The following is a 27,336-nucleotide window of genomic DNA, read 5'->3' on the forward strand; positions in this document are numbered from 1 at the left end:
CAGATTGTGTTTGACAAAAAAATTTAATATCTGGGCCCCTGCTAAATGTCAGGACTAGTACACTTTAATAAAATCAGCGCGATGTGTGTTACACTGCAGATATGGAGGTGTAAACCTACTCGTTAAAGATGAGGTCAGGGGCAAAGTAGAGCATCTGTCCATTGGTGTGTTTGTAGGAGCGCCAGCTGAGGCAAAAGGAGGACAGACACATCCACGAGTACTGGATCAGGGTGATTTGGTCCTCGATGGGCAGGCCCCGGAAACCTAACACACACAGAAGCAAACACATGGCAGACGAGGATGATGAGAAGAAAGCAAAGTGTTTAAATGTAGCTAACAATACTCAGCGTTTGATTTAAAGCATTTGGACTTACACATGTTTGTTTAGCTGCATGTGTCTGTTTATGTGCATTTTTGTAACGTGCATCTTTGCTACAGTGCACTTTTTTTTGGGCAATATTTGTTTAGACACGATAACGACCGAGAGGTATTCACCCATTCTTGTTTTATGCTAATCCCACAAGACCTCCGGTTATTGGCATGTTGTCTATGGAGCTCCAAAAATAGAGTCGAATAGGAAAGTTGCCAAACTCTCAATCAAACTCTGGCAACAAACTCCTCCTCATGCAAAACATAGGCCAACTGAGGACACGCAAGTGACTTATCAAGGCTTAGGGACTATTTTAGTCAACATGCGTGTCAATCTGCAAAATACAATAATTGGAAAAAATATATTTGTAGAAAAGGTGTATCAAACGCCTGGCTCAGTACGGGGCTGGCTGATGATTAAAATATCAACTAAGTAGAGTTTGTTTTTAAGATTATGTTTATGGCATTTGTGCCTTTATTAGATAGGAAACTCAAGCGTGAAATGGGGTAAAGATAGCGGGGATGACATGCAGCAGAGGGCCAGAGTTGGAATCAAGCCTGCAGCCATTGCAGCAGGGACACAGCCTTTGTACATGGGGTGCCTGCTCCACCTGAGCTAGTGGGCGCCCCAACTAAAGTTTGATATCATTTTTCAGTGAATTTTACAGGTAGTGAGAAACCAGAAAAATATGTGTTAATAATGCAGTCCTTATTGACAAACAGGTCTGACTTTCCTGTGTCGCTGGTGCCAACAATATTGCTCCATGTTGCCCTGTGTGTTAGACCTGCCACATCCAAATGTTAGCTGAATGCAGGCAGTGGCAAATCTGAAAGTCGAAGGTACTCATTTTGACCCTTCTGTCTGGCTCCCCTTCTATTTATACACCCGGATATGGCAAGCAGACACCGTGGAGGTATCAAATATTTGCAATACAGCAAATTAAACAGCCTCAAAGAGCTACCTGTGAGGCATCTTTCAATATGTCTCCCACTGACTGGCACTTTAAGGGGGAACTTGTTTATCCCTTTTCAAACATTTTGTTTTCTTCCAGCGCTGTGGTTTATGGGTAAAAATGAACGAGATAGACATTAGCTCTCCTGTTTAACATAACATCTGACGATGGCGATGTAAATGAGTTCTGTTTGGAAATCTTAATCTTGATTCATTTTAATGGTAAAATAGGATTCCCTTCCTAATCTTGTTGAAGCTTTACAGGATCATTTCCTGACCTAATATTTGAAATTAAAACTGGGTGCCCTGACAAAACTAGCAGTGTTGCATTCTCAAAATGTAGAGATTAGAAGTGAAGATGAAGGCATGTTATCTTTATTAAAACCCCAGCCCATAAATACAGTATACACTCCCCCTGATTTATTAGACATGTAGTTTTAAAACTTAGCATTTTCTTTGACTCATCCATGAATAAAAATTGACTAAATTTCAACTTTTCTTTAAATAAATTCATCATTATATAACATTCTATATTTAAAAATTGTCAATGTGCATGGCAAAAGACACTGTATGTACTGAAAATATACAGTTAACTGAATTTACAAGCTATTTCAATACAAATAATTTGAGTAACACTACATATCCACAAAGTAAAACTTCACACAACTTATTTTCTTTGCACATATCTCTGAGGGCTTGTTTTCAACTTTTTTCAGTTTCTGGCTTAAAAAACTCTCTTAAACAGCATTTAGGCCTCAGCCCACAGCTCGACTGGTCACTAACCTGGAAGTACTTTGGCCCACTTCACCATGCGTACCATCTGCTTTCCGGCCAGGCGGTTGAGACTGGACAGCAGGTGGTCAGTGGTGTCAGGCTGCGAGTTGTCATAGCCACAATACACCTCTTCAGGCTCGATCAGCTCCAACACGCTGCAGATGGAGGGCGGCAGAAAAGGTGTGACCACCCCAGGCCCGTGGGGCACCAGGGCATTGGCAGCGCTGGCGTTGAGCTCCTTCTCCGAGGACAGGTAACCGCCAACGCCACCTGTGGCAGTTTGGCTGTCCTTAGAGCCCTGCAGGTCCTCGCTGACACCCTTCAGCTTCCCTAACTTCTTGGACTTTCGTGCTGTGGGGAACACAACAGCCCTCATTAACACATTGTTGGTGGTGGCATTTCTTACATTCATGATCATGAGGTTATAATTACAATGTGACAGATGCAGTGCAGGTGTCATTCAAAAAAAACAAATATAGGTATAATACCTGGTATTTGGGTGCAAAAATTCACATCTGCTGTAAATGTTAACAATGCTTGATACTTGAATGCTTAATTTTAAACCAATGTCATTTTTTAGTTCACACTTCAATGTTAGAGGTGCGCTGATAAAATGTATACAGTGCAATTTTAAAGGAAATTTGTCATCTGTGTATCCACAGGAAGTTAAGTTTCAGTTGTAACTCTACATGTTATGATGCGAATCAGAAATTGGAGACTGTCATTTCAAATAAAGGCCAGTAAAACCAAGAGCACATACAAGTACAATGATCATGTTTAATTTCCTGTGTATTGTTGTCATACACAGATAGATGGAGATCTTTACGGGATGATGAACAAGCACATAACAGATAAATACATACATGCTAATAAACAAAGCTTCCTAACTTGTCTGTCTGTCACAATGCGTTACAATAACACACTTCTTTTTGGATTACGATCATCTTGATACATTGCACATTTCTCGATGGCTTATTGCTGCTAGGAACTTTTGCACACCCTTTGGACAATATTTTGCATGTTCCTGCACACAACTGCAGGTCTTCATTTTAAATATGTGATATTCATGGGGGGATTACTGAACGGCCTTTCGGGCACAGGTCCAGGGGACAGAAGCGTCGGGGGCCCCGCCTGGCCTTAACCTGCAAAATGTTACTCAAATTTACACGTACCGACCAGGAGACACAAAAAGACCACAAAGAGACACAAGAAGACCATAAAGAGATGCGAAAGAACTAGACAGAGACACAAAATAACTACAATGTGGGGGAAAACAACCCCAAAGAGATCCATAATGGCTACAAATACACAAAACAGCCAAAAAGTCACAAAATTACCTCAAAGAGCCACAAAACAGCCAAAAAGATCCATAATGACTACAAAGAGAGGCAAAACAACACCAAAAAAAAAAAAAAAAAAGATGCAAAACCACTTCAAAGTTTGTGTCTTGTTCCTATGTAGGAGAGGTGATGGGGCCTTTTGCATACCTGTGCCCAGGGGCCCATTGTACCATAATCCACCCATGAGAATGATGCTAAACAAGGTGTCCATCATCAGGAATTAATAGATTAAAAGAATCAAACAGTTCCGGCCTTCCTATTGCCCATTAATTCCTTAAAAGAGGACACCTTGTCGGGCATTATCCGTTACTTACTTAAGTAGTCAGAAAGCAGGACTTTAACTTTTTTCGGTGTGATATTGGTAATTTTACTCAGGTAGACTAAAGGATCTGAATAACCTACTTCTTCCACCACTGGTAGATGATAGGCTACTGGTATATCTTGGCCAGGTATGGAAGTAACAAATTACAATTACTTTTGTTACTGTCACAATTTCATTTTAGTTTTTATTTTTGGCCCTGCAAACTGAGTGAGAATGGGACAAAAGAAAGGAGATCAATGAGCTGCAGGTTTGTCTGTGGCCGCAGGGGGGCAGAGCTTCAGAGAGGTGACACCCTGGAGGAGATACCAGTTACAAATGTTAACGGTCACCGGCTGACCGTCAGCAGCTGGGGAAGATGCGGAACGTCAGTCGCACCCGGGCTGTGGCTACCTGTGTTTATGGCTACCATTATTATACCTCAGCATATTTTATAAATGTTGTATCTACCTTAATTAATTACTTAATTGAAGCTCCGCCCAGCGAGCACGCTAAGTGGCGTAAATCAAACACACCTGCGTTGTTGCGTGACGAAGGTAAAAACTAGCCTGACTAGCTAACATGCTAACGTGCTCACGGGATCCGTCTGCGGGACTTACATTCAGAAACTTTAATCTCCGGTGAGATGTGTGGAGTCTGCCGACTGTTTTTGACTATAATCCCTGATGTGACAGCATTCAGCTCAACATGTTCGAAAACTTTGAGGAGAGAAGTGGGGCAGAGAAGCTAGCAGTAGGCCAGCTTTCATCATGAACGAGCAGGTTGAGGATGACTTCGCGGTGCGCACGGCTCACAGAGTGACGCCCAGACAGGTGAGTAGAACAACAAACTCTTCACTCACCATCCAGATGATAATGTCAACAACAGAGTGTGTGCTACATGGTGCTAAAACTGTGCAGTCTCTCCTTTGCTGTATCTAGAATGTCATTGCCAGCAGTCACTGAGAAGTTAATGTCGCTTTATCCTGCTGCTGATGCTTTAAGAGGTGTCAGGTTATTTAAAGGTACAGTGTGTAGGGTTTAGTGACATCTGGTGGTGAGATTACAACACTGACCCTTCTCCTCTGTGCCAAGCATAGATGTATTAAGAGACCTGGATACAGTATTGTATTGCATAAAGCCAAAAATGCTCTATTTCCGGGGAAATTACCACATTATGGGGCCCTTAGACTAAGCACACTAGAGACATATGGCGGTCCACTTCGTTCCGGTTTAGCGGTCCACTAACTCAAATGAGGATAAAATAATTTAATTGCGTGGCTCTAATAGACTTTCAGAATGTTTTTGAACTGAATTAATCAAATCCAGATTGTGAAATGAGTCATTTTGCAGAGATTGCAAAGATCAAAAAATGTATCCACTGATTTACAGATGTCTCTTTCACAATGTGTCAGTGTGTGTCTGTGGGAAAGAGTCTTTTGGGCCCCATGGCATTACGTGAATGACCAGGGGTCTCATTTATAAAACAATGTGTAGGATCCATACTAAAAATGTGTGTACAGACAAAAGCCAAGAATGGCACGCGTAAAAAAAATATTAAATAATTTCTACAATCAGGCTTCCACCTCACCATCTGCATCGCCAATTTCCCAGCTCTTAAGCATGTGTCAAAGTTTCTCCCATCATGTCTGTTATTATAGATCACAACTTTTGCGTGGGAAGTGGCATACGGCTCTTTCAGTCCTCGATTTGTGCGTATGCAATGTTTAAATTTAAATAAATGATACCCCTGGACGGTGTAATTCCAATTTTGGCCACTATGTAAAATTGGCTTCAAACACCAGTGCTGTTCCTGGGGGGGCTTGGTACTAAGTGTGTAGGAGAAGTACAATGGCTGATGAAAAACCACAGTTGGCCCCATCTAGAGCCAGTGTTTGGTTTGTCCATTCTGGGCTACTGTAGAAACAACATGGAAGACTCTGTGGACGAGGACCCACTCCGTATGTAGATATAAATAGCTCATTCTGAGGTAATAAAAACACAATTCTTATTTACAGGTGATTATAAATCAATGAAAACAGATAGTGCCAATAGATGCCCCTAAATCTTACAAACTTAACCTTTAATTTGTGTAGCTTAATATTGTTTTTGGTGCTTGCCACTGGTGTTCATATACTCTTTATTTTATTGTTGGTCATTTTTGTCTGAGTTTTGTCTCATTTGAGGCTAAACAAATGATCATCAGTATGTACAGGCTGCAGAGTGCTGTCCACAGAAATCAAATACTGATAAAGTTACACTAGTGTTTACAATTTATTTTGTCGCCTAAATATGTCTCTCCCCTTCCCTTTTAAATGCGTAAGGCAGTATCGTCTACTCAGAATACATTTTAACTGACTGACTTTTTACATTTACTTTTACATTCACTTGGATACAATATTCTAGCAGCCCTACTTTTTCCACCTCAGGGAATATGCCTATTCCTTTACACAGCTAATTCATGAAATTATTTCCCCTTAATGTTGGCTTCAAGGCAAATTTGGGGTTGGTGATCTCACTCACTTCTCTCCGCATACTTAATATTCAGCTAGCATTAGATGCATATATTTATTCGTTACCTTTGGGAATCTGGCAGTTTTCTTTGCTCGTTGTGCTATCAAAATCAGCACTAAACAGCTGAGCTTCCATTCAGTGGGTTACACTGCGGCTGCTACTCATGCAGCTACACTCATTGGCAACCTTAAGGTTTTATTCATGACTCATGGTCATCTGCTGCCTTTCAACACTACATAACATTTCACTAGAAAGAGATGTGTTTACTCCAAGTCATGTTTTTGTGCTTGTAATATGCTCAAGTTAATCATTATTTGCTGCTAAGTTGACGTGTCTACATATGATTGAAGATATTGTGGATTGTTGGGTTTAAATTTATCACCCCCCAGTTGTCAGAGGTGCATCGTCATAGAGTAATTTTATGTTGTCTGGGCCCCAAATATCACTTACGGCTGTACAGCTAATGTCAGGCTCTGTATTTAATGTGGTTTTATTTTTCTTTTTTTTGGCATCACTCCTCAGTCTCCTTTGTGCTAAGTAGGGCTGGGCATCATTAAAAAATGACGAGACCAATCCCAGTACTCTTAAAGTGATACAGATACCAACACAGTGCTTCTTTTGATATCTATTTTTTGACGTCATTCAATACCCATCATGTGAACAGAAGCATTCAGTTGTGTAAAATGCCACCACCCCTCATTTGGCGGCATCTTGGCATGCTGAACTGCCAGCTCCGTGAAATACACTGCGCTCAACACCACACCACAGACCATATGGGTCTTAGCTGCTGCAGTAGTGGGCCAATCACATGTCACATTAAATCCAAGAACGCATGCAGTGATTGGCTGTTAGCAAAACCCAAGAGTTTTCCTAGATCTGGGTACAAAAAGGACTGTACTACTATCAGTAGTACTTGATACTGGGTTCTTCTGGATGGTACCTGCAAGGTATCGAGGACTAATACCCAGTTCTAGTGCTTAGCTTGGTGTATGTTTTATAGTGTGCCAGTGTTATACACAAGTGATTGTGTGACCTAGGGTGGTCTATTAAAGGGAATACTTCGCCCCCCCAAATGATCACAAACACATGCATTTTTGCTAAAACTGTAATACTGAAAACACGTATACAGAAACAGTGCAGGTGCACTACTCATCCATGCATGAGACTGTTATGAGGAAGTGAAATACTACGGTTTTCGTAAAAATTCATGTGTTTGGGATATACTGAGCACACGACTGATTAAATAAGACGTGGATTATACTGCAGGAGTGATGTGAGACTTTGTAAATAGATGTTTTGATAAAGTAATACTATACTTTCAGTTTATAAGTAACTGTTTTGTTTTTGGATTCTTCATTCACTGTGGAGGCATGCAAGAAGAACAAAGTTGTCTTCCCAAATTCAACGTAACACAAGGCAAGAAATTGATATACGAATAATCATTTATTGAATGAAGTGTTATTTTAAGTTGACTTTATTGAGCCTATTCTTTTGCTCCGCTCCGCTGCTGCTGCCCGTATACTGCTCCAAACACCACTTCAACACTGCTGCTGCCGCTCATATAGCATTTCATAAGACTGCCCTTCATCTCAGCATCCACCTGTAGACTCTTATTCCCGTGTGAGTGACTTTATCAGAGTCACTCCTCAATCTTCTCTGTGCATGGACACTGTATGTGCTTGTAAGGAGCGATGATGTCAAAGTGAAGTAAAATGGACTCTTAAAACTGTGTATTCACTCAATAATACAGTACATCCATTCCACATTAGTTTTGTTGACTGGAATATATACAAGCAAGTCAAATTGGCCATAAAAAATAAACATTTGCACATTCACAGTGCAGAAAATGTATCATAAAGTGCTTTTCTGGAATTGATTTTCCCAATCAGAGCTCATTTGTTTTATGTTGTACTATCAGAGGTTTGGATTGATTCCAGGATAAATATGTTAGCTGTAACTTTCAAAGGCATGGGCCTTGAACAAAATGTGAACGAGAGTACCCTCACCTCTGAAATGTTTAGTCATCGTTGCCCTTATGACAATAACCAAGCAATCTGACTGCTGTTTTAGAAATCCCTCCAGATGAAACACATTTCATACTGCATTGATAATAGTAGTCCTCCCATATTTGCAACGTTGCATCATTAATTGAATGTGTTTATTTTCTGTAAACACCTGGGTTTTCCTTGCACATTTAACTGTGCATAACAACAAGTGTTTAAATGATTCTCTTGAGCTTGAGTGAAGCTTGGAGCCGTTGCTGTTGTGGGCCTGTAAAGCTCTTCAGATCTTTAATGTGATACTGGGCTATACAATTATACTTGATTTGACATGACAGCGGACAGATCTAGTGCATTTCCACATGACAGACTTTTCATAAATCACTAGCCTAGTTGTGCACAGTACTTTAGATAAGTCACTGTCTAAAGCGCTGAAATATCCCAAAGGATTAAAATATTCAGTATTTTCTGCATTTACACTTCCATCTCTTGGCAAATCCAAACAGATACAATCGCTAAACACTTAATGACACAAAGATGCTGTAAATTTGTATCATGTGCCATTGGGTAAGATAAAAATAGTGGGCATAATAATAAGGTGATGATCATTAAGAAAAACAACTTCATAGTCATTTCTGTAAATGGTTCATTTTGACAGCAAGTCAAGGAGAAACTGCTGCACACAGCAGAACAGCTGGTCTGAAATATCCAAGTTGGTCTTTTTCTTTTTCTATTTAAAGTCCTAGCACCTTTCCATGGGCATTCATTAACTCCTTTCCCCACTGCTATAAATACATATTCCAAATTTTAGTGCTGGGGAGTGGTGAACTACATGTAATGAAAGTAGTAATTTAACAACAGTTTGCCTGCTGGTAGTTCAACTACATACATATTTGTACAGTGATTCAAGTACGTTTTTTTGGCAGTTTTTTTTTACTACTAAAACTATAAACAATTTGGCCATAAAATGAAATGATTTATTTTTTTATTTTTATGTACAATTTCTTCTCTACTGTAACTGAACACCCTTTGACCACAATTAGTCAAGTATTGATTATTGTTATCTATTAACAAATGTTCAGAGAAGTTGTTGCATTCTATTTTAGAAGTTAAAAGGCTGAGTAATCTATACTAAACCAAAGCTAACATTCCTTGCACTTTACCACGAAAAGCAGGATGTTTTATTGTTTTGGATTATGTATGACGTTAAAAACTGTCACTTTTTTTTACCATTAAGTTCAATTTAGTGGTGGTTTAGTGGTTCAATTTTTAGTAGCGCTGCCCGTTAAAATTTGAGATTCAAATTGTCAGTCGGAGACCTCTCAGTCGACTGAGATTGCTTCAAGTTGAACAGTTGTTTTTTTTTTTTCTTTTTTTCTTTTTTTCTTTTTTTTTTATTGCTGGTCAGTGTGCTGTCTAGTGTACTTCTGGGGACGTTTTGGCCCCAAGATTTTGCTGTGGAGTGAGCACCCTTTACTTCCATGTTACTCTTTGGTACAGGGAGCTGCAGAGGTGATGCAGCAGCCCGAAGGAGGAGAAACTTTGCACCGTAAGCCTCCAAGATAACATTATCCTCTGTCTTCTGTTTGGAAGTGTTGAACAAAAAAATGCTGTTGCTCTTTTGTAATCTGTCGTTAGCGCCATTAGCTTGTTTACTATATAAACGCTGCTTTAACATCCCGCTGAGCCCTGTTTGAACTTTAAAACTTTAAAATCATTTTTGTAAAGTAGTTTGAACTAGTTTTTCTAAATAGCTTTAGTTATCCAAACTAGATTTCTGTAGCTTTGCTTTAGTTCAGTTTCTTCCATTGTAAAATAATTGGTAGCTTGCAAAGCTCTGCTGTCAAAGTAGCTTCCCCAGCTCTGCCAATTTGTAAAGATTTCACAATGAATTAATTTAGAGGTCTCACAAATAACTGTAATTGTAAAAAAAAAAAACATGGAGCAGATACCTCTGGCTGCTCTCTGTAACAGCAACAACTGCTTGTGTGTGTGTTTTTGTCCCTTTGGCCACCGTTTGTTTTCTCAGGTAATTTAACAGCACAACCAAGTTTTTATGTAATTTCACATTCATTTTTAAATTTAGCCTCCTTAGGGAGCGTACAATTTGTAATTTCAATAACTCTAATGGACTGAAAACCTATCAAGTGTGCTTTTAGCCTTGTGTCTGCCACCGCGACCCTGAATTGAAATAAGCCAGTGGCAATAAATGAATACATTTGATTCCACATCCCTCTCAACCACAGTGTCGTCTTTCCTCTTAATACAATACTGTAACTTGTCTGCAGGCTTTGTCAGCTGGCATCGTATAGAGTACTGTAGATCTACGCCTTCTGCAGATGCATTATGCAGATTGTGCTCAGATATACTATATGCACACACATACACAGAAACATCCTATGACTCAGCATCCTCAGGCCTCCTGTGACTACAGCCAGACCTACTTTTCCATATCTATCATTTCTTATAAGCAGAGAGCAGCTGACTCAAATGTTACATCGGGGACACGTGACAGGGCGAATCTGTAATGAGGGTGTGACTCCTCACCTCCTAGGTTCATCCCGGCCTGGAGACACTTCCGTACGCGACATGCCGGACAGTTTTTCCTTCGGATCTTGTCAATGATACAGTCATTCCTCCCGGCACACAGGTAGTTGTGCTGACCTACAGAAAGACAAGACAAGACACAGCGTCAGTAGGATGTTGAACAGTACATGCAGTTTGACACAGGACAGAGGTGATATTTTCAAAGTGATGTGCAGCAGAGATATTAAAAAGAGCAATAAAGAGGAAGATAAAAGAGATGCAGTACTGAATTACAGTTGTATAAATGTGATTCGGTGAACAGAAGTAAATGTTTGATTTACTGTAGAATCTCTGTCGGTGTTTGTAATGTAGGTCAACACAGAAACCCGTGAAATGTCTGGCAATATCAGAGATCTACATTTCATGATTATCACTGTGAAACTGATTGAAATTGTGATTATTCCGCTCTCACATTCTACAATGCATGACTAATGGTGTATTTTACAGTATATGGCATGGAGGTATTAATATTCGCTGGAACCAGGACACTGGCTGCAGCTAGACTATTCCTGACAGTGATGCTAACATGGCGAGAATCCCTCCTGCCTCCTGCCTAGCCCTTAGCTAAACCCAATGATCTCCCGTTTCAGAGCGCTTCCTTCCGCTTCACTAGTTCTTCACTGTACAGCTCCTCTCCTCCTCCACTCTTCTCCTTCTCTACGCCTGCGTCTCCATTCCTCCTTTTTTCCCTTTTTCCACACGTCCGCCAGCCTCAGAGCGCCATACGCCCACACACAGGCAGGCTCATGCTCGTGCACACATACAGTCATTCACTCTCTCACTCCCATACATACACACACACACAACATGAACGCACACACACACACACACACACACACAGCCAAAGCTGCTCCACTTGGCAATTTGAAAAAAAACAAACTGCAAATGCTGTATCTGATTTCACAAACAAATACACACACATGGAAATCACGATACAACCCAGATGGAGTGGTATAGTGTGGTGTAGTGACCCCAGTGACCCCAGTACATGGCTTATCTCTGTCAGGGTTGATGTTAAATTTGTGTGTAAATCTCAGATGGTGTGTATGGTTGTGTGCATGCACATGCTTGCAGGTCAATATACATCAATCTGTATGTATATGTTTGTCTTGAATCATTTATTTCTTCAGGAGTACCAAAGATTTCTGGCACAGACTTGTGTTTTAGCATGAGAGCTTGTGCATTGTTTGCATGCAGTTTGCCCAAACATGTACATTCTGCACACTGCCTTTTGTTGCATCTACAGTACAGTATTTGTATTTGTGTGTAGGACTGAGCAGAAGTTGTTTTCTGAGCTAGCAGGAGTAGTGCGCAGTGTGTCTGTCTGGCTGCTGCCAAAAGCCAAGGAACCGAGCTGCAGGAGGAGAGGCAGCAGCTGTAGCCCCACCACTATTTCTGGCTAAATCACATGACCGTTACATAAGCCCATTTTTCTTGCTCTAAAAAACAGTAAACTGCGACACAGGAAACACAACGCAGCCATCCCCTTCCCCACCCCCCCTCGTGCACGGACACACACACGTGCGTATCGGCACACGCTCTCGCTTGGATAGGCCAGACCAAATGGCAATTCTGAAAACTCTGGAGTCTTCCTGTCAACTGTTTTGCTCATTCCCGTGAATCTTGTTAATAATTGTTGGAGTGAAATACACTTTATGAGACAGGCGAAGTCGTAGTCCGATGGTGTGTATGCGCGCGACTGTGTGTGTGTGTATCTGAAAAGGGAGAGAAGTTGTTTATTTATGCACTGTGTGTGCATGCACTCACATGGCCTCGCACAGCATGTTTACCTCTGAATATGTGCATTTGCTTATCAACCTGGCACGTGGTGGGCTACTGATAAATAATACTTTTTCAGGCTTACCTTGAAAACATAATATAAAACTTTCATCTCCAATGAAAATGGTAAATATATAAAGTAATTTTGACTCATTCTCATGTGCATCTTCCACATAAATCTATAACTTCTGTTTGTACAATCAAAATGTTCAATAATGCCATATCCTGTCAAGATATTTTCATACAATACTCGATGAAGAAGATTCCCTTAGATACTTTATTGAATTTGACATCATCCTAATAACTCCTGTCTGTTGGTACAATGCACACTCTGTCAGTATTCTCCATTACATGGCAACCCCAAGAGTTTTTTAATGGAGTCCACTCACGTCTACTTTTAGCTAATGATCTCACAGTCTGGCAACAACCCGCTGAGTCGTCTCTGTTGTCTGTCAGCTCCAGCGTACATCAGTTATGAGGACATTCTTCTGAAAGGGAAATACTCTTTCCTATGGGGACCCCACTTTAACAAGAGTAATCTGCCCTGCAGTCCTCTTGCCAGCTACAGTGAATCCGCTTTACAAACAAAACACACACAGACTTCGGGCCTTTGCTTAAAATACAGCCTTTAACCTGACATTTTTGAATAGCCACTAGACACAAGTGGTCAGGCCCCCGATTGCGTAAATAGCCTCTCAGATACAGTGGCTGCTGACCCACATCAATAATACTACTGTGCTCCTCTGAGTGGCATTTAGTAGTGGCTGCAGATCTCTTAGTTGTAAGCCAGTCCTGCAGACGCAAGATGGCATATAACTAAAGGAAACTATGTCACTCTCATAAACTAATGCCATTTAATTATCCACTCACAAAGCATTCGGTCAATTCTGTGATCGTCATTCATTGGTATTTATGCAACCTAAATTACATAGCCAAACAAAAATACCAAACAACTGAAAAAAAAAACCAGGCCTCTCATAGATGTAATTGCTGCTACCACTGGGCCAGCAGTATGCAAATCACTGGCTTGCAATAGCGCTGCTACTCCAGCTCTTTGGACAACGCACAAACAGCTGTGTTGGATGGGGCTCTGCACAATTAAGTTTCCTTGTCTGGATCGTCATAAAAAAGAGGGTGCAGAAGTTAAAAAAGGGGAAGTAAATAGAAGCTGTTATTTTGTTTACTAATCTCTCTACTCCTATAATAATCTGCTATATCTCTAAATTGTTGTCCTGTGCATTTCCGTCTCACAAAGATTTTCACCATCTGCTGCCTTTGTACATACTGCATTTAGTCATTATTTGGGCCTTAATATGGTATTTGGAGGTGTCTAAAAAAAGCAGTCAGCTATGGCAGCGTTTATGATAAAAGCAGTTAGAATCCAAAATCTTTCTCACGGTACTCTCATCCACAATCCTTAGGGGACCCCTTTTATGTCATTGAGTAGTACGACTGATGACCCATGACAAAGTGTCATATTTTATGGATATTTCATAATATATTCATTGCATAACAGTACAGAACAACTGATAAACTGTACATTTAACCCATATGGTGAACACAATAAATGCAGGAAGTTTGTGCAAGATGAGTGATTTGAATACATTTTGAGCGGATTATTTCCAATTATTATTGCATCAGAGACCATCTGTCTTTCTATCTATCAATTTTAACAATTTTTTTCCTGATGCTTTGCCATTGTTCTATCAACTCTTATGCTTTTCTAGCGTAGGGTGAGTCCGTTAAGCAGAGAGAGAAGGCTTGTGTTCAGGTCAACATTGGAGCCTCAGTTTTCTTTACAAAAATGAATGAAATGCTGAAATATAGGGCTCCTGTAAATTGTTAAAAGCTTTCTTTAACCCTTTTAAAATCAAAAAGGCCTGGCGATCCCTCAGTGAAGCCTTGGCAACCCATAGTGGAAGTTTGGAAGCCCAGGTTGGGAACCAGTATTTTACTTAATATATAGATATTACCATTTTTATGGTCTTTAAACTAGAGGTTAAAAACACATTTGACTTTGTTCCAAATCACACAAATCAAAGCGCGCTAGCTGCTGACTTCTTTTCAGGCTGAAGCGTTACAACAGAAATATGCCCACCACTGTGTACGTCCTTCCTCATCAAAGCTGGTTTGAAAATAAAATATTCTGTGTATTGAAACATTACTTGAAGGCCTCTCTGAAAGATTAAACTTACATTTTGAAGAAAAACAATTCCACTTAATTCTGTTTGTATATTATCGACTATGTAACATGAAAGTTTTTCAGATGCTTGTCATAGAAAAATCATCATAACTTCATTTTTTCAGCAGCAACTTGATATGTCATTTTTATGTATAGAGGAAGTGCATTTGACATGTGCATTTACAGCAGATTATGTGCCACACTGAGACTTTGAAAAGGCTAAGAAGCCGTCAGAGAGTAAACCACAACTGTCTGTATACTGTTTCTTTAATAAAGCAATCATCAGTGAAGGCACTGATAAAGCCCATCAGATTAGCACTGCTTATTTGGTTGAACACAAAAGGTGTAACCCTCCGACTGCACTGGATCCTTTTTGCATTGATGTCAAAGAACAAAGGTATCACCAGGGAGCAGGAAGAGATGGCGGTCAGATTATATCCACTGAAGAACCATCAGGCCTGCAGGTCAGCCGAGGCCAGTTGAACTGAGGGCACAGAGGAAGTAGTGTGGGCACGGATGAGCGTGTTATATCATCATACGTGCACCACAAATACAGCGTACCTGTTACGACAGGCATCATGTTGGCAGAGTGCTGTGAATAGTGTTTATGGTAGTGCCAAAATAATCAGTGAAATGATTTATTAATCATTTGAAGAAGAAATAAAATAATGTAGCAAGTTAAGTTAAGTCATTTATAAAGATAAAAAAAAAAAAAAAAAAATTGCTGACTCCTGCTTGTCACATGTAAGGATTTGTTGCGTGTCTTTGTTTTAAAAGAAACTGAGGTTTGGGCTATTGGTCAGACAAAACAAGCAATTTGAAGATGTCAGCTTTTCTTCAGGGAAAGTGTGATAGACTTTTTCCCCTAGTATTTTACAAGCTAAATACTTAATTGATTAATTAAGAAGCAACTGGCAGATTTGTTGTTTATAAAAAAAGATCATTAGTTGCAGCCCTAACATACTATAAGCTCTGTGTGTATTTTTAGAGTGGTAAGGATGTAAAATGCACACATATACAGTAACAGTAAATGTATCCAGGTTGTGTAAAAGAGACCCCTCCTCAGACTGCATTCCCCAACCTAAATGCCTACTAGCAATGTGGGGCACACACATACTTACAGCAAGCTTTGCAGATTTAATTTCGACCTAGTGCTGTGCACCTGAATTCTTATACCACTTCGGAAGAAGGCAGTGTCCATACATGTGTGCATGGTTAGTTTCCGCCTGTGATTGTGTGTGCGAATGCTTTGTGCAGTTTCTGATCAAAGAAGCTCTGATGTGAGACATGTGTTGTGGAGCTGGAAATCGAGGCAGCGCTGCTAAATGGCTTCACTCCAGCCGTTGTTACATGAGCCTCTCACACACAACCTGAAGCATTCACTCCGGCACGGGAGGGAGGCCTTTATTCCCCTGGCCCCCGCGCTGAGAAAGATGTGATTGGACGGCAGAGCTGCCACTCAGAGCAGAAACAGCGCGAGAATTGTCCTCAGATGACCTCTCCCACAGAGGCGGTACCGAAGAATAGGTTTTTAGATTGACACCAGCGCCATGGAAACCACGACCCAGTCACATCACAGAACACAGTGGGGCCATAACAAGGTTGACTAATGTCTCTGTGAACCTCTCGGTTCAATAAGAGAACAGCAAAAAACAGCTAGTGAGCTAAAAGCAGGGCCTAGTATTATTGCAAAGTGCAGACATGCCAAGCCACTGATGACATGTGAATAATAAGCTAGCGTTCAACTCTTCAAATGCGCTCCACATGGAGCCGTTTATTGAGTGCAGCTGTCTTGTATCAACAAACTAGTCTTTAGTGGAGTGGATGGAGGAGAGAAGCACATATGAATGCATTCAGCTATTTCCACATTTCATTAGCGGCCATAACACATATTTAGGAACTGTTGTTTTGTGTCAGAAGGCATTTTCCCGCAGCGCAGGATAAATGTTTACACCGAAGAGTCCATTCATTTCAATGGAGCCTATAAATTGGCTGCATGCTTGCATGTGACAGTTGAGTCAACAGTAGCAGCACAACTGCAAAAACTTGTGAGCTTTATAAAAGTTATTACCCCTCTTCTTCTATGTTTGTTTATATGACAGTAAATAAATGTGTGAGTATAAGAGCTGCCATACTGTATAAGAAACTGTTTGACTTGCAGTGAATAGGAGAGCAGGTGGATGAATGTGTCTTTTATGAAATAAATGTGCGTGCATGTGAACACTTAAAGAATGAATTGAGGGCATTTTGAAAAGCTCTCAGTCGGTACCCGGCTCATAATTTAGCATTTCTATATGTTTCCTGGGACCATGGTTATAAACGTCATGCTGCACAGTTGGCTGTGCCTTCTGGTAGATATGACAGAAATTAAATGAATATTTGTCCTCTTGAGGAGGACTGTAAGTGCACAGATTTGGACAGTAAAAGGCCCATGTGGCCAATAGATATTCCAAACAGATGGTCTGAATGTAAATCTAAAATGTAGACTTCAAAGAATAACAGTGCCAAGCTTCGATAATGTAAAATAAAGCTACCTAACTATGACTTGACTGACTTGTACAAAGGGGAAACCAGACCCTCCACAGTCAGAGGATTTCATCTGATTTGTTGATGACTCCAAAATGCTAACTAGCTCTGTAGTAAAGGGCTGTGAGCCAGTTTAGTCGTCTAATGAGCTACAGACGACTGAAAAGTTTTGTCCCCCGAGGCAGGCGATGCCAAAAGAAATTAAGCATGAGCTGGATTATTCCCCTTCTACAGATGCCCACTCTCTGCAGTCTTCTTTTATATCTCATATGCCAAGTCTAAGTTTTTAACTTTGAGAGAAAAGAGGAGGAGAAGGAGGAGGAAATACTGCGAGAGGGGAGGAGTGAAACGTCTTCTCACGTCCTAACTTACACCTCTCCGGCGCTCACTGCTGACACATCGTTTTCCATCCCTCTCCCTGTTTCTTACTCCCTCCCTCTCTCGGCTCCTCCTCTCTTTATCTCTCTGTCTGCGTCTGACTTTTTCTTTGTCCTTCCTCCCCCCCCACCTCGCTCGCTGTATCTGTTTCACTGTCCTCTATCTCTCTTCACTTTGCAAAATCCTTCTCTCACTATTTTCATCCTTTGCCTCCTCTCCACCTTACCTCTCTCTTTCCACCTCAGCAGCAGCTGTGGAGGGGTCAAGTGAGGTAACAGCTCGCTTTGCACATCAGAAGGGCGCACACGTCGCGAGCAACCTTGATGACATCACACCGCCGAATAGGCTGCCCTTATTATGCTGTCATAGCTCGCACAATAGCAGTTGTTTGGCAGAATCAAGAGGAAGCTCCAATCAGAGAGATCCTCATAAAGTAAAGAGCGCTGCATTAGATTTGAGGGGCATTAAACAATGAGTTCATGTTAGTATAATTATACTTCATATGAGCGACACATAACCTATAGAGATCTCCGCTTCTCAAAGCCTCACCTGGCTAACACAAAGTCAGATCTCTAGCATCTGCCGCCGGCTCTCTGCTGGCCTTGCTTGAAGCAAGAACAGTGGCATGTCTGATTCGATAACCCCTGACACGTAATCTGGTTTCAGGTCGCTGTAATGACTGTGTGTAAATATCATCAAATTAAGGCATGATTTGATTGGGAATGAGTGCAATTCCTCCAACGGTCAGGAAAACACCTAGAGGGCCTGATGGCTGACAGGAAGGGTTGTTTGCTTGCTTTTTTTTCTCTCCTGCCTGCACTGGCTCTGTAAGAGTGTGTTTTGCATTCAAACACTCATCTTAATGAGTGAGGCCAACGCCTCAGGCAACAGGCACAAAATGAAAAGCACATTATGGCTGCTGCTGATTTTTCCTGAGCTAAATATAACATAAAGGGCTGCTGCAGGAGAATTACCTACTGAATGTTTTTGCTTTTTTTTTTTTTTCACCTGACGTGCCACTCAACTTGGTCACAGTCTATAAATGTAATGTACCAAATGTTTTTTTAGTCATTTTAATGATGTTTTTTAGAAGAAAAATAAATATGCAGTACAAGGTCTGCTGAGATTAAACTGTAGTTTGTTTTGTAAAACAGTGTAGTAAAAAACCAGCATCCTCTATTGGTTAATAACTCTTGCAAAAATGATCAGCACTGCTGCATGCTGCCTAAATGGGAATAACAAGCTGCTTCAAGTCTGCTTCGTCTCAGTGAGCTTTTCAAACTGTGCTCTATCAGGGAAAAAAGTCATTAACTTAAAAATGTGAAAATTACTTTAGTTACTGTATTTGCACACATTTTCTCATTAACATTTCCCAGTTGGAAAAGCTGTAAGCTTGTACCACAAATTAAAACATACTTGGCATAAGGCACTGCCAACCAACTACTGCACTACTAGTTAATAAGAGTATCCACCAACAACTCTGAAGTTGTGAGTTCAGGTGATAAATTGCTGAATAATAGTTTAACACTGGCACAATGGCGCTCTCCTCTTACAGTCATACAAGTATTAGCTTTAGGATTAGCGTTTGAACAACATACGTCACTCTCCTGTACACAATAAAAGAGAGAGGTGTTTTCTCTTCTTTTTAAACAGGCAGTAGAGGAAAAGTACAGTGGCCAAGAGAGCTCAACACACTGCCACAATAGAAAACACACGAAAGAGCGATCAATTTATTTGAATTCTAACACTCCGATTGCACAATTCCAGCATTACAAGAGAAATTGGCTACACACCTCGCTAAAGTCTTTATTAATTACAAGCATGCTCATCATCATTTTTAGCACGGAGACTTCTATTGTGTTGTAACCTAATTCCATTGTTGTGGTTGACTTGCAGCATTTCTCTATTTGCTTGTGTTGTCTGTATTTGGAGTGCATTGCTTTGTGCTGCCTTTGTGTTGTGGAATTGGCAAATGTGTTTCTTAATTTGCTTGTTTTGCTTCAGCATTTCTGTTTAGTCAAAGTGGTGACGAAGTGGTTTTTGTATATTTTCATTTTCTCGTGTTTTCTTTAAGATATACTATGCAGGATTTTCCTAAAACAATATACTGTATAGTCTCATAAAGACGTAATCCCCCTCAGTCATCACTTATGACCCACTAGAAGTGTGTGGTGCTGTATTTTTCTGCTGAGACTCTGCCCTCTGCTTGTGTTTTCTTATTTTCATCTTATTTTCTGTGTTCAGGATGTTTATGGGCGTGCACCCTCACAGCACTCAGGTGACGTCGGGGCTTTATAAAAAGGTAGCTACCAGGAGCCAGACGTAAGCAACAGCCATCCAAGAGACAAATATAGTGTAGGCTGAAACCCCAAAGGAAGTGACTCTGTGTTTACAGTTACCGTCAATCTTGCATTGTCTACCTTTAAGTTGCAGTGTTTTAAACTCTCTGTCAGCCTACAGAGGACCTAACCAGTGATATCTTGTCTGAACATGAGTTAACGCCATACCTTCCACGGCTCTCTTGAAGAAGACTTTGCAGCTTCCACACGTCACGACACCATAGTGGCATCCTGATGCCTCGTCTCCACAAACCAGGCACACTTTGGCCGTTGAGGACGGTTGTCTCAGTGGCGAGCTGAAAGGACACAAACACACACACACACACACACACACACACACACACACACACACACACAAACAAGAGTTTTCAGATGAGACATAAATCACCAAAGAATTCTCAAAAGTCAACAACAAAGCCAGGGCAGTCTGTCCCCTTCCGTACAGCGTTACTGCCTGATACACATTGTGAAACATTCTTGGGTTTTTATGACCCACTGTACAGTAGCAGCACAATGTGGCTAGCCATAAAGATGTCTGCCAACCAAGAGAGGAAGGGTTTGCGCTCATCTGATTTATAGCCTCACCAGGCTCACAGAGATGACAATGACAGAATTATAGGAGAGATTATTTAAATTCAATAAGCAGAGAGACACAGAGCAGGATGTCAAATTTAAGTAAGATCAAAAACACTTGTCTCCTTCTCTGGCATAAAAAGTCCGAGGCACTGGAAAAAGTATTTAGTAGTGAGGGGGGAAAAAAAATACAAACCACGACAGAGCAAATATTTAACTGTATTAGTATAAACTGTGGAACCAGTTCACGGTCAAAGTTCAAAGGTGAGAATGAGTACTGATGTAGCATGTCAATGTGTTGTTATTTACTCCGAGCAACAACCAACAGGCAACAGCATAGCTGACAGTCTGCTGCAGTTCTGCCTGATCCAAGGCATTGTTTACTTTGGCATCATTTACTGCTTTCACTACTGACTGATTTCTACAATTACATGACCATTAAAGCTCAGCATGAATCGTATGTTCTTCTTACTCTGTCATGCAGTGCTAAATGGGAGAATTAGTTACATTTACTTACAGTTTACCTCTTTCTACAAATGTGGGTAGTGGTAATATGAGTCTAAGATTAAAAGTAATGGATGACGTCTGTGTATAATTCATCTATTGATAGAAGAGGCACATTCACTGCAGTTTTCTACCATGTTTAAAGAACTGACATTGACTTGAGTGCACACAAAGTAAGGCTGGACAGTACATAGAGGGGGCCCCTCTGCTAAGGCGGTTGATTTTTCTGTTGATTTTTCTGTCCTTTATGACGGCTTGACAGCCTGATGTCTGGTACAGATGCCTGACTCTGATCTGCCTTTTTAAGAGAGTTATCTTGAAATATTTTTCCAGCGGCATCCTTGTCTGTGGTGTTTTGTATATATTCACACTGATGCTCCAAGTAGGTTGTGTTTGTGATGTGATGTATCTCTTCGTGTACAGCACTGGTGTCCGTACACTAAAGCTGTGTATGTGTGGGTCTGCTGATTTGTGTATGTTCTATTGTGCATTCACAGACAGGGGTTGTGTGTGTCTGTGTGTACATGCTGGCACATGTGCTTATCATCTTGTCTTCTATTTTTTGCATGTTGATTTTTCTATTTGTTATATATACTATGTCGGACATCTCTAACAGGAGGTCATTGTTTTTCCTCCTTTTTCTCTGGGTCTGTAACATATCATTGCATCATGTGACCACGTCATGTGTGTATTTAAGATGGCGGCACCCTTTGTCTAAAAAAAGTCTGAAGAGCCTGACGCTCGAAATGTTACTTACCTGAATAAATTTCGACTGAGCGTTGGAGCTCTGCAGTGTGCGAGCTGTTTGATTTCTCTGTTGTGGACAATATGACCTAAAATTATTATCAGGGTAAATCATCAGATTCACCTTAATCAGTGCATGTATTTCCTATCTTGTATGGGTTTACTGCTGATACATTTGTCCTGTTTAATCACTGTATGACCAGTCAAAAGGTACTGGGCTGTTGGGTTAGATTCTGCTTGGGTGTAGTTGGTTGTCGTAGTAGCTTTGTCAGTTTATAGACGTTTATTAAAATTTGCAATATAAGCAAATTTAGGTTAGTAAGGCATTCAAATTGTCACTGATAAATTATGTTTATTGTCAGTACAGATTTACAGAGCATCTGCACAGTGTCAGCAGTGTAGCCCAGAGATACTGCATGTCGGTATCGACGCAGGCTTTGGCCATTAAATAAAATGAAATTGCAGTGCAGAAATGACATAACATAGTCTGGAGCTGCAACAACGATTTTTAGCAAAAAAAAAAAGGCAAACAAATGCTGGTTTTATGCTTCTTTTTTAAGATTATTTTTGAGGCTTTTTTTTGCTGTTAATGACAGGTGGGGCGGCAGTGGCTCAGTCCATAGGGACTTGGGTTGGGAACCGGAGGGTCACCCGTTCGAGTCCCTGTCGGGACCAAAATATGGAGCGTGGACTGGTGGCTGGAGAGGTGCCAGTTCACCTCCTGGGCACTGCCGAGGTGCCATTGAGCAAGGCACCGAACCCCCCAACCGCTCGGGGCGCCTCACCAAGGGCAGCCCCCCCCCCATTCTGACATCTCTCCACTTTGTGCATGTATAGGTCCTGTTTGTGCATGTGTGTGTCTTTCGGACCTGTGTGTAATTGACAAGCAAGAGTGAAAGCATTGAATTTCCCCTCAGGGGGATTCATAAAGTAAATAAACTAAACTAAACTAATAGTTTGAAGTGTGAAAGGGGATGACAGCAGCAAGGACACTGCCGTTGTACAAGGGGCGCCTGCTCTACCCACTGAGCTACCGGGCGCCCTGGTTTCATGCTTCTTAAATGTGAGAATGCTCTCATTTGTCATAATCGGCTTTGGCATTTTGGACTGTTCGTCTCATTAAACAGACGGATGTCACCTTGGACTCTGGGAAATTACACAGGAGATTTTTTACTGTTTGCTGAAATTTTATTGACAAAATTATCAGTAATTGAGAAAATAATGGGCGGATTAAGTTATACAAATAATTGTTAGTTGCAGCCCTGACATAGTTTGCATTAGAGCACCAACATGTTTATCTTATCTTTTGTTTGATTATTAATTGAACTACCGTAAAACTTCAATTAGAAGCGCAGGCTATTTTTTGTTTATTATTTATTATTTTATTTATTATTTGTTTATTTATTGTTTGTTTATTTTAAATTACTGATATCAACTGGCCTATATTTGGGACACGCGTCTGTATAGTACCGGCATTTAATTCCTTTCACACAAAGCTGTTGCTCAGCAAAGATGGGAAATACAATCAAATTGTTTATTTTAACCAGTATTAATATTACGTGTATAAAAATTAGGCTTATGAATTATTCATTTAATCTAGGTCCAACAGACACTGCATCAAACAGAGAGAGTTATGGCACTCAAGGATTACAGCTTACTGACACCACTTTATCCTGTTAAAACAATACTCACAAGTTGAAATAATTTTTATGAAAAACCGTTTTAAGTCTTTAGATCAGTGGACCCTTACGGACTAAAGGAATACGTATAACTTACAGGGTAATCGATGAATAGAGGCACTTTGAGGCAATTTGAGGAAGCCAACAACCCAGTTTTATACGTCCGAAGAACTTCTATAAAAAAGTGTGTTTGCCAACAAGACCAGGCGTCTGATTGAGACAGGCATTCATTTGTCAAAATGTGAGGCCAGACCCAGCTAATAAAACGGACTAGGGGTTTATTTGGGACCAGGCTTTCAACTTAAGTGTTACAGTATAAAATGTGTTTTTGGCAGCAATGATTTAGATAACCACATTTATGGAATCCTCATCAAAATGTTTATGTTCTGTATTTATGTTAAAACAAGGAATATTTTCAATTTAGATTTTTTAGAACTCTCAAATGTCGACATCAGTATTGGCTACAAAAATCCAGTATGCCTCGGGCTCTGGGCAGTGTGCTTTATGTAGACTCAATGCCAAGCCATATATTAAGCTTTTTAAGCATTTCCATCCAATGCATATTCAAGGACATTAATACTAAATGTATTTTTCAAACCAGGCTCTGCTAAATGGAGATGTAAGGCAAAAGATAGAGTGAGGGTGACAGGCTGGCTTAGATTTTGAACAGGCTACCCAGTGCAGTCTGGTCTGTAACATAACATTGTTTCATCAGTTTGCAGAGCTAGCAATGCCCTATGGATGAGGCTCCGTGCGCGCACAAAAGCACGGAGCTGAATGATGTGAGTAAAATTGGAATGGGCCCATTATATTAGGGTATGCTACTTATTCATGCTACTTATTAATGGAATGACACTGAATCAGTTGGCTCTCACATGTGATAAAAAATTCAACATACATTTACATTTTGAGTAGATTAAAAGCTTCCTGCATTTGGGGTTACATGTAGGTCTACACAAAACGAGGGTATACTGTATAATTTTTGATAAAACATTTCCCTTCATGTGTGCTCACACACACACACAAGTACACACAAAGAACACAACACGTAGATGGGTACAAAGAGAGAACACCTTGTATCAAAACATTAAAAGTGGCCTCAGCTTCCCCTTCTTTTCTGTTCTAATTACCTCTCTCCCATCTCAATCAATAACATGCAAGGTGATTGTCTGGTTAACATTCTCCTTACATCCTTCATCAAACCAGCTGCCAAGCACTCGCTCTCCTCCTCTTTCCGTCTCTCTACCTCGCACGCTCTCTCATGCACACACATTTCCTCCAGGGGACTAGCTGGAAAGGGGTACAGCAACAGCACACTCAGATACAATCAGGACCACTGATCTAATTCCCTCTTGTCCATCTACACACACATTCAATTTGTTAGGACGCTTAGAGGAGTCTCTGGTGAGGTGTTTGTCTGACTAGATCTTTCTGGCACCGAGCCCCATGGTTTCAGCTAATGTGAGCGTGAGCGTGTGTGTGTATGTGTGTGCATGCACAAATCCAATCCATGTCAAGATGTGTTTTTCAGCATGTTAATCTGCTAAATATTCCCCCCCATACATCGGCCTTTTCACACCGATACAAAGCGCCGTTAACAGGAAAGCAATCCACGGCAACAGAAACGGCCCCAGAAAGTTTACGACCAAGAACAACACAAGCGGCGTACGAGTGGCCCCTCTAAAGTACGCTTCTAATATGCAGTCAGTGGTCCACCCTTTAATATCGCCGCACATTAAAACCTTGTCGCTGCGTGCCAGCCTGCCTGCCTGCTGGTCCACCAACAAGGTGACTTCCCCTCCCTCAGAGAAGTATATAGGTCATTCACTCTCTCTGCTTATGAAACCAGAGCAGACAGGCCAGGCTGCAGTGACTGTGCACCAACGGCTGCCAGTAGCCCAAAACTAAACACAAGCTACCCGACAATCCCAAATCGGCCTGTTTCAGCAGCCATGTTAGCCTACAGTTTGTCAGCATGCACTTTGTGCAAGATTAAAAATGGAAATATGTTTTAATGAGCCTGAGAGAATAAGGGAATGACATGCAATAAAGGTCTTCTGTCAGAATTTAAAATTGGGACATTGTGGTTGAGTGGTGTGTGCCTTTGACCACTAGACCACGAGGACATGACAAATAAATTTCCTTTTTGTTTGGCTTGTCATTTTCTTTGCTTAAAATATTCTGAGGTTGCAATTTCTGTCTGTTTCGCTGAAGGTTTAAATGATGATGTACCACTGGATGTAACGTTGTTGTCAAGGCCGGCAGTTCAAACTGTTAATTCCTGTATGCAAGACCTTGTGTCAACCTCCATCTCACTCTGAAAACACAAAGCGAGAAAGCAGAAGAAGCACATTTGTGGATGTTTATTTAAGGAAACTGAAATGTACAGTATAACACACACCAAATGTGCCGCTTAATCCTTAAAGACAAGACATTTTTCATTTTTTGCGGGGGAAAAAAAATCCATCACCAATATCTCTGAAATAATGTTCATAAAAGTTCTGCAGTTGTGTGCAGGCTACTTCTGTGAACTGGGACTTTTTCTCTCGACCCCTGTCTTCTCTATTTCTGGGTACAGTCTCAGACTAACTCAATGGGACTGACTGCACGGATCAAAGGTCTCATTCTTCGCTCCAGTTGTTGCTTTTTTCTCTTCCTACAGAAACCCCAGGGCAGCGGTTTCATTGTTTTCAGTGTCCTTTCATCTTTAAAGATAACACACAAAGCTAACAACTGATTTAGTTGCTGTTTATTTCCCATGAGGATACAGATGAGTGTGCGAGTACACAAGGCCTGTTTCTTCCCACCAAAACGCACAAGCAGAAATTTGTATCTCTCTCTCTTACGCTCGCTGCCCTCTTCGCTGCTTCCCAGACCGACATGCTGCTTAAGATATTAATGAAACGACAAAGGAAAATAAATGTGAGAGCTTGAAACCAGGCGAAGCCCACTGTGCCCACTAAAATGTGTGAGGACCAAACCACAGGACAGATGTTTGGGCTCAAAATTGGCCTCATGCTTTTCTACAAGTAATTCGGATGTCACACTGGGAGCATTCTCCAAATGGCTCAGATATCTCCACCCTCTCTCAGCTGTGGAAGGAATGCTAAATCAGCAAGAGCTAAGACCAGAGAGGATGGCTGAGGAAGATTCATCAGAATCCGGAAATATTGCACTTAATAATCACAGCGGTCATTGGAAGCAAACTTCCTCTTCTTTTTTTCTTTATTGTTTAAAGAGTCTTAGATCTAAGTTCATAATATACATTACTCATAAACAGGTCAACACAGGTCACAAGAGAAGGTCAGAAGTCACCAGAGCTTGTCATAACTAGAACAATTAGTTGCCATAGAAACAAAGCATGAAGTCTAGGAAAATGACAAATTAGCGATACAAGGGAAGTCAAGGGGGCTGCAGTTATTCTGAGGTTATCAAGATAACATCATTATGGGTGAATAATGGGCCGTGAGATGGCTGTATGATGGAGGAGCCACGTGGTGAGAATGAACCCTGTGACCCACATAAGTACATTAGCATGACAGCATCAGTAAACAAGCAGCTGAACCACAGACAGAGTTCTGTTGTATAGAAAAACAGTGTCCTCCTCACGCATGTTACACGGTCTATCACAAACACATACACACTCCTGTACTGTACTGTACTGTATTTACACTGCTGTGGAGCCAGCCGCCCACTGTAAAGATAAATTTGTGTGTGCGTGTGTGTGTGTTTGAGCAGACACACCGACTGGTTCATTCTAGAGGCTGTTATCACAGGGATAGTTCAGACAAGTACCACAG

At 40.9% G+C, this 27,336-nt stretch overlaps 1 protein-coding gene across 1 annotated transcript in view; it reads right to left on the reverse strand.

The window, feature by feature from the left end:
• nr3c2 (nuclear receptor subfamily 3, group C, member 2) overlaps positions 1-27,336 on the reverse strand; it is a 93,112-nt gene that overhangs the window by 19,164 nt on the left and 46,612 nt on the right. The window contains exons 3-6 of the mRNA XM_049572342.1: positions 20,205-20,332; positions 10,794-10,910; positions 2,105-2,446; positions 120-264 (exon numbers count right to left, since the gene is read on the reverse strand). Coding sequence (XP_049428299.1) covers positions 120-264; positions 2,105-2,446; positions 10,794-10,910; positions 20,205-20,332 — 732 coding nt within the window. The remainder of the gene's footprint in view (positions 1-119; positions 265-2,104; positions 2,447-10,793; positions 10,911-20,204; positions 20,333-27,336) is intronic.

Source organism: Epinephelus fuscoguttatus, linkage group LG3, assembly GCF_011397635.1.
Source record: "Epinephelus fuscoguttatus linkage group LG3, E.fuscoguttatus.final_Chr_v1".
Lineage (NCBI taxonomy): Eukaryota > Metazoa > Chordata > Actinopteri > Perciformes > Serranidae > Epinephelus > Epinephelus fuscoguttatus.